General features: G+C 34.7%; 1 protein-coding gene across 1 annotated transcript; it reads left to right on the top strand.

The window, feature by feature from the left end:
• The first annotated feature begins 1,225 nt into the window (after window positions 1-1,225).
• On the top strand, window positions 1,226-8,694 carry PDC (phosducin). The gene is made up of 3 exons (XM_063106850.1): window positions 1,226-1,304; window positions 4,218-4,369; window positions 8,167-8,694. Exons 1-3 carry the CDS (start codon window positions 1,244-1,246, stop codon window positions 8,692-8,694), a joined length of 741 nt encoding a protein of 246 aa, XP_062962920.1. The 5' UTR covers window positions 1,226-1,243.
• Window positions 8,695-8,947: the final 253 nt, after the last annotated feature.

Raw genomic sequence — 8,947 nt, 5'->3', positions numbered from 1 at the left:
GCACAAACTGTATGATAGCACCTAAAACTGAAAAATGGAGGCAAAGAATAAAAGGTGAAGAAAGAAGAAAGTGTAAAAAGATGATAGTATATTCACTATTGATATATCCTCCATGACTTGAAAGTTTCAGAAAAACCACAATGATATGGAATCCTTCAGGAATATGTTAATGTGTATAATAATTGAGCTTCTAGATAATTGAAAGATAAGCAAGTAGGGTAGATTTGAGTGTAAACTAAGAATACACAGGTTCTACATGAGGTCATTAAAGGGTTTCCTGAGAATAAAAATCCATGTGCTTTTAGATTTTGTGAGTTATTTTATGACTTATTTTAGTCATTTTGTGACTTGGTTTCTCAAATGCCCTATAGACTTAGTTACTGGCTATTTTCATTTGCATGGTGGGTACTTGTTCTGTGGTACGGAGAGACGCTATGGGGTTAGTTTTTGGATAGCAATGCTCCTTAGACCACCATTCTTGAATGTCAATTCAGAGATTGCACTTGTTAAACCATACTGAGAAAAATGACTGTGTTATAGTATATTAACTTCCACACCAGTGTAATGGTTAAGAATTGGCTCTAAAGCCAGATAATCTAGGTTCAAACCCTTGCTCCACCACTTACTAACTGTGAAATCTTGGGGCAAGTAACTTGAACTCCTTGTCCTTCAGTTGTAAAATGGCATTAATAGTGGTTCCTACCACCTATGACTGCGTGAGAATTAAATGAATTTTGCCACATGAAATAATTAAACACTACTTGGCACAGTTAGTATGATTATTATTCATTTAAGAAATTTTATTATATAAAATATTGGTATATAATGTTATGAAATTTGGTATCAAATAGTAATATAATAAAGAAAATCCGTAATAAACAATGTTCACTAAGGACATAGACCTAACCTGAAGGCTTAAGGAAAAAAAAAGACAAACTATAAATTATGTAAAATCCTTAGGTCCAAACAAGTGTCTCACACAAATGTTATAAATAACACTTTAATAACACAAATGTTACATTAATGTCCTTTTACAATGCAGACAGCAACATTCTCAACATTTTATCTCTTAGTGATAAACATAAACCTACTATGGAATCTGGCAGCAGCAGATGATGTACATACATATACATGTACATTTACATGTGTGTATATAAACATGCCTGTATATATATCCTGGAATTCATTTTACATCATTACTTCTTTGTTCATCCTATAGGTTATATCAAATCAAGTCTCTAAAATGGAAGAAGCCAAAAGCCTAAGTGTGGAGGAAGACTTTGAAGGACAGGCCACACATACAGGTAAGTAAGGAAAAATCATTACTGAGCTAAAATTCAATCCAGAAATATCTAATGTTCTTAATTAATACTATTTAGCAAGTAATTTAAATAATGCCTTCATGTCCTTTGATAGAATAATCTAAGAAATGTTTGAGTGGGTAAATTAGTTTGAAATCAAGTAAGTTTTTTTGGGGGGGTGGGGGGTGGCTGGCCGGTACAGGGATCTGAACCCTTGATTGTAGTCTTATAACACTGCACTCTCACCACCTGACCTAACCAACCAGCCCTCAAGTAACTCTTAAAACAGTTTCATTTAGATGTCAAAGAGTACAAATAACACTAGTCATTGATCATTTGTTGCTGCCAGCCATCACTAGACCTCTCTGTCTACACTATAACTGAGCTACTTTCCTCTCTCCTAATTCCTCCCTCCCCTCTACAGACTTCCACTATAAATAATAGTAAACCAAAAGGTAAATAATATAGTCTTTCATTTTAATTTTTTTGAATCTGAAAAAATAAAGGTAATAATAAACGTTCTTAAATCAAATGAATTTCAATAGTCCTTCAGAAAACCTAAGACTTCATTTCATCCAGAGCCTATTTTCTTAATATGTTAAATTGCATGTGGCTATCTATATGCCACTACTAAGAGCTTAGAAGTTAAATATCATGTCTTAAATTTTAAAATTCAGGTTTAAGTCTATTGAATCTTATTTGACTGTAATTTTCTCACTTTTAAATTGGATTAAAACCTTCAAAATTAGCCAGAAGTTTGAATGAATTCACACTAGTACTAAACAAAACGTATGGAAATTCATTTTATAATGGCAATGTGAGGAATATCTTTCTAAGTGTGACACAAAACCAAGAAAAAAAAACCAATAAAAGAAAAGATTGATAAATTTAGCTATAGGAAGGAAGGAAGAGGCGGGGGGAGGAAGAAAATATCTACTGTCTAATAAAAGTCACCAGGAGGAGAATCCAAAAAACATTTAACAAATTGGAGAAAAACATTTGCAACTCAATTGACAGACAAATGGCAAATTTCCTAATATATGTTAAGAGCTCCTGCAAATCAATAGAACCAAATGGGCATCAGACAAATTATTCATGGGCAGGAAATGACACTTATAAAGTTAGAACTGAAGTGAGATACATTTTTTTCACACAGTTGTAAAAGTAAAAATGTTTACTAACACATTTTTGGAATGAGGCACCCTCATACATTACTGATAGGAGTGTAAATTGGTACAATCCTCTAGGGGCAGTCTGGCAATATCAAGATTAGAAATGTATATGCCCTTTGAGCAATTTTACTTATATAACCATAGAAACACTTGCACAGACAGAAAAAAATGTATGTGCGAGGTGCTTCACTCAGCATCACATGTAATAGAAAAAAATGTGTAAACAACAATGTACAGCAATAAAAAACCATCTAAGTAAATTATGTATATCTGCACAGTGGAATAGCATGCCTCCATTTTTTAAAAAGGAAGAACCTCTTTATGTTCGTATATAAAAAAAACCTCTGAGATATATCATGAAATAGAAAAAGCAAGGTAAGGAAAAGTGTGTATACTTTAATTTGATTAAGTTTCATGTGATGATTCTGGGAAAACATCTAGTAAAAGGTAAGAAAACTAGCAAAGTTAAAATACCCTTCTACCTTTCATGAGCTTACCTGAGTGATCTCAAAAAGATCTCTCTGAATTGCATTCCAGGCATGGATTCAACATCTGTGCGAGTTTGGTATAAAAAAAGGAAATGAACAGTACTTAAAAACAATGACTTTGAAGTTGGGCTTTCTTGAATTTAAATCTCAACTCTGGAGCTTTCTAGCTGGGAACCACTTGAAATTTTTAAAAAATTAACTTCTCTGCACAGAATTTTCTTCTCTGTAAAATTGAAGATAATAAACTACCAAAAAAGGGGAAAGTGTGTATAATATACTAACATTTGTAGAAAACAGGAGAAAAAATAGATCCTCTTTCTTAAATACATAAACACGCATGTGCATATTTTGTACATGCATAAAACATACCTGGAAAATGAAGACTACACACACACAAAAACCACTGATTTCTGGAATATAATTATATAAATAAATTATAATATGTTTATATTAAATTCATATCATACATACTATATAATATAAATAAATTATTAGGCAATATGGAGGAGAAAGAATACACTCACATATTGAATATGATATTAAACATATGGATATGACTAAGCTTTAATGAAGCATATTTAATTTAATATTGCATGTTTTCAAGAATTTAAGTTCTTCTAAGCACTGTTCTTACTAATTCCAGTTGGATCATCCTTGATTTAACTAGTTTTTCTTAAATCTGAAAATCCCATTCTTTTTATATTTGTAAAAGATTCTTAGAATCTTAGAACGAACTGGATGGTTACATAATGATTTTCTGAAAGCCATTTTAGTTTTATTGAGGTCAGGCTTTTCCTTTCCACGGGTCGTCTTTTACATACTATTGTTATTGTTGCTTCTCCAACATTCCCAGCTTCCTTTATTGATAGTGTAGTACCAATTTTAGTTTATTGCTGAAGCTTCTTTCTTATGTAATAACAGTGCTATTTTTCTAAAATTCTAGTTTCCTCCCTATACTCTAATTTTCAAATATCTTTACCACAAACTTTTGCCAATAGTTCAAAGTGCATAGTTTGTATTTTCATTTGTGCAGATGTCTCAAAAAGATTCTTTGCCAAAACTCATTTAACAAGATAATTGTGGGGGAACATTTTATGAGTAGGACATTCAAAAATGTCTAGCCCAAACAAGATGTTTGCTTCTAAAGCAGGAAATGACAAGTCTATTCCTATGGCAATGCTGACACAAATTTCATTTGTGCAGATAGTCCTTTTGAAGATAAAAAGAGAAGCAATTTATTATTAATTTTATTCCAGGACCCAAAGGAGTAATAAATGATTGGAGAAAGTTCAAATTAGAGAGCGAAGATAATGATTCAATCCCACCTGGCAAGAAGGAGATTCTCAGGCAAATGTCTTCTCCTCAGAGTAAAGATAACAAAGAATCAAAAGAAAGAGTCAGCAGAAAGGTAAGATGAGGAAAAGTGAATAACAAACAATTTACAATGTGTTTTCCAGTCTAAATCACTCTAAAGAATCACTACAAAATATTACAAAATATATTGATCATGGCATTGTTTTATACTGTCAAAAAGACAAATGAAGTGAATGCCTATCAAGGCATTCTACACTAAGAAATATATGCAGCTATTAAAAGAATGTGTTACAAATACATGAGTTGATTTAGAGGCAGTTTCACAGTATGAGAAAGCAAAATACATGTCAGGTCTACCACCAGCTGACCCGAACAGCCCTTGCCTTGCTATCAGTCTCTCCCTTGGTGTCCCTTCTGGTGGGCGGGTGGATCGCCCAGATTCCTCTTTCCCTGGTCCCCGTTGAGAAGAGATGGAGGAAGAGAGCCCTGAAGAGAGGTGAGCACAGCCGCCGGCCCCAACCAGCCCGTTAAAGGACACTCAGATGCAGTGGGGGTTCTGTCAAGCAGTTCCGTTTATTATCACACAAGCACTTGCTTTTAAAGGCAAATGGGGAAGGGAGGTTTTTACATCCTCCAATCAGCTTAAAGGTTATAAGAGCATGCGTCCTGTCTCAATGCCTAGCTATTGCAATCATGCAGTGTTCACGAGTGCGGAAGTGCATATTTGGCCAATAAGGGCTAAGGCGAGGTTCCCGCAGACACCCCCACCCTACTTCCTCCCGGCACCGTCTTAGGCTGCCACATTAATACGCCCTTGTGGGCCCATAATGGCGCGGCTTGTAATGTCACTTAAGGTGGCCTTAGTTTTTAAGGCCGGACAAATACAGAGAAATTGAAATTACATAATCCCATTCTCTAGAGGAATGAAAAAGACCTCTATATGGGTTTTTAGGCTTACATGATTATAAGCATATGAATTTGTATATAGAAAAACATATTTACCAAGTTGATGATATTGGTAATTTGAAAGGATGAGATTGGTTGGGAGAAGAGGATAAAAAAACGTAAGCAGAATAAGCCACAACTTTTCTCCAAAAAAAGGTATCCACCATTTTTTTTTAAAGCAGCGTTTTTTAAAAAGATCATATTTATTTTACTTATATAATGTGTATATCTATGTCTATTAAGAGATACATTAAAAAACAATCTCTAAAATATTAATGGAAATTATATCAGAGTATTAGAGGGGTAAAATTTCACTATTATTACTTCCATCCTTTAAGTTTTAGGTTACTTTTGAATCTTCATAATTACCATGTATTGTTGTATAACAATAATTATAACAGAAACCATAAAGTGATTTTCATTGTGAGAAAAAACCACTTGAGTGGATTATTTATTTCTAAATCAGTGTATATGAGCTGTATACTTACTTTCATCAGACAGATTATGATCAGAAATATGCCTTAGTCCCAGGCTTCTGGCCATTGTAAAAATCCTCACGTCTAAGATCCTTGTGGGTGGGTGCAGGGTGCTGGTTCCCTCACTAGTCACTATGTCATGTGGATGAGACAACTAAATTTTCCCAGCTGAGGAACTGTAACAACACCTCATCAACTTGTTTTGAAGAGACATGAAGAGAAAATAAATGTGAAAATGTTCTGAAACATGTAAAATACTACACAAATGTGACACTCTGTAATTATTAAATATTTTGTACTAGGGTTAAGCTTTGGAAATGTATTTGAATGCCTGAATATCTATCTATATGCCCGAATATGTGAACAGAGCAAGTTCTCATATGAATGTTCAAACAAACGTATCTTTAAATCAATATTTGGGTGGTTCGGTCTATTAAAGATCTATGGTAGCAACTTAGGAATTATACAAAACATTTAACAATTTTTTAGGGTTAAAAGAAGTTAAGTTGGGACAATAATCTTAAGGCAGAAAAAACATGATAATAAAAAGAATGAGGACATTAGGGGAACAAACGCAAGGGGCAGAAACAAGAGAAAGAAGTAATGGAAACATCAGATATTTCTACTTAACTTGAATGTCAGTATCTTCTTCTGTAAAATCATACTAAGAATACCTACCACAGAGGTTTATTGTGAGCATTAAATAACATTACCTATGTAAAGTGCCTAAGACATAGTAGATTTTCCATAAACATTAGTTTCTTGCCCTCTCAATTATCCTCTACCTTAAAAAATTCACAGCAATTGCTGTTGGAGAGGTTACAGTGATAAAGCAATAGCAGATTATCCCCCTTGGGGACTGTCCAGCTTCCATGGTTCTGGGCTGCTCGACGTCTCTTAATCACACTATGTCCCATTGCTCCTTTAAGTCTTTTTGTTGGTGGTGGTGGGGGAAGGGGGGCTTAGCATTCTATTGAATACATTAATAATGGAGTAGCTATTATGAAAGGCTATGCAGGTACTTTTTAATTCCAGCTGCAATGGAAAGTAACTGTCTTGGAAGACGGAATTTAGGTCTTTTCTCACTTTAGCCTAATCCAGTAGATAAGAATAACCTGGAGGGCTCATTAAACATGGATTACTCAGTCTTAGCTCATTTTCTGTTGTTTATAATAGAATACCTGAAACTGGGTAATTTATAAAAAGCAAATTTATTTCTTACAGTTTTGGAGGCTTGGATATCCAAGGTCAAGGGGACACATCTGGTGAGGGCTTTCTTCCTGGTGGGGACTCTGCAGAATCCTGTGGAGGCGCAGGGCATCACATGGTGAGAGGGCTAGAGTGTGCTCACGTGCTCTCTTCCTCTCTTTATAAAGTCACCAGTCTACTCCCATGATAACCCATTAATCCATTAGCCCATTAATTCATCAATTGACTAATCTATGTATAAGGGTATAGCCCTCATGATCCAATCGCCTATTAAAGGCCCCACCTTTCAAATATCATAGTCAAGTTTCCCACCTGCTTAATAATGTTACAATGGGGATTAAATTTCAACATGAGATTTGGAAGGAACATTCAAACCATAGTGCTCAGCCTCATCTTTACTGGTTCTAATTCGGTAGATCTGGGGTTGTGCCTAAAAATTTTAATTTTCAAGAAATTCCCAAGTGATGCTGATACTGCTGATCCAGTGGTTAACATCTTGGCTAATCTGATGCACTCTAAATTGTAGTAAAAGCTGTCTTGCTTGAATTCCATCCCACATATTCTAAAAAATGGTTAAGTTTTAAGATACAATTTTTTTTTAACAGCTTTTGTGGAGGGGATGCTAATGTCCAGAGGCATTTGGCATTTCTTGCAGATATACATTTAAATGTGCGTGTGTGTGTTTCTTTTTGATGAAAGTCACTCCAGAACAGACTTGCTGAGGTGTTTGTAACCTAAAGCAGTGGGTAGTTAGATGGCACATTTCTGACTGAAACCATGAGCATCTCATAGCCCGTCTACATTCAGTGATAGTTATACATGCATTTAATCATGAAATAATTATTGAACACTTACTATGTGCCAGACACTATAGCAGATGTTGAAGATAAAGTGATGAATGAGACAAATACAATTCCTGTCCCCAAGGAACATATCCATTAGAAAAACTGACATTAAACAATTAAATAAATAAATATATAACACAAGGTCAAGTAGTATTCATTGCTATAAAGAAAAATAAACCAGTATAAAGAATGAAGAGTATGGGGTCAGGGTTCTTTTAGGCAGAGTAATCAAGGAAGGTGACATCTGAACAAAAGCTTGAATAGGGTAAGGAAGGTCATGTCAGGAGTCAGGGGTAGGTGGTCCAGGAAGAGAAAACAGCAAAAACAAACCGCTTGAGCTGAGAACAGGTTTGGTATGTCTAAGGAATATAATTTCTGACTGAATAATCTCTACCATTTCCCTCTTCTATTCTCAGATGAGCATTCAAGAATATGAACTAATTCATCAAGACAAAGAAGATGAAAACTGTCTTCGTAAATACCGTAGACAGTGCATGCAGGATATGCACCAGAAGCTGAGTTTTGGGCCTAGATATGGGTTTGTGTATGAGCTGGAAACTGGGGAGCAATTCCTGGAAACAATTGAAAAGGAACAGAAGATTATCACAATCGTTGTTCACATTTATGAAGATGACATTAAGGGTTGCAATGCTCTAAACAGTAGTTTAACATGCCTTGCAGCAGAATACCCTATGGTTAAATTTTGTAAAATAAAAGCTTCTAATACAGGTGCTGGGGACCGCTTTTCCTCAGATGTACTCCCCACGTTGCTCGTCTACAAAGGTGGGGAACTCATAAGCAATTTTATTAGTGTTACTGAACAGTTTGCTGAAGAATTTTTTGCTGGGGATGTGGAGTCTTTCCTAAATGAATATGGGTTACTACCTGAAAGAGAGATTCATGCCATAGAGCAGACCAACATGGAAGAAGAAGATATTGAATAAAGATTCAATATATCACTATCTCATATGTATTCTTTATGCATTGAACATTAATTTTGGTAGTATCCATATTTCTTTAGAGAATACCAAGTATGGCCATAGCTATTCTGATTTGAAAAAAAAGATTGACACTAAAATTCTGTTATGAGCATTTCTTAGTATTACTCATTCAAATGGATACAATGCTTTGATGCAAAAAACATTGTAGTCTTCAGCAACATTGTTAGTAGACAAAGAGGTTGTGGATAATATTGTG

The sequence above is a fragment of the Cynocephalus volans genome, chromosome 8 (genome assembly GCF_027409185.1).
Source record: "Cynocephalus volans isolate mCynVol1 chromosome 8, mCynVol1.pri, whole genome shotgun sequence".
NCBI lineage: Eukaryota > Metazoa > Chordata > Mammalia > Dermoptera > Cynocephalidae > Cynocephalus > Cynocephalus volans.
The sequence above is the reverse complement of the archived record's forward strand: the minus strand, read 5'-3'. Positions and strand labels throughout refer to the sequence as shown.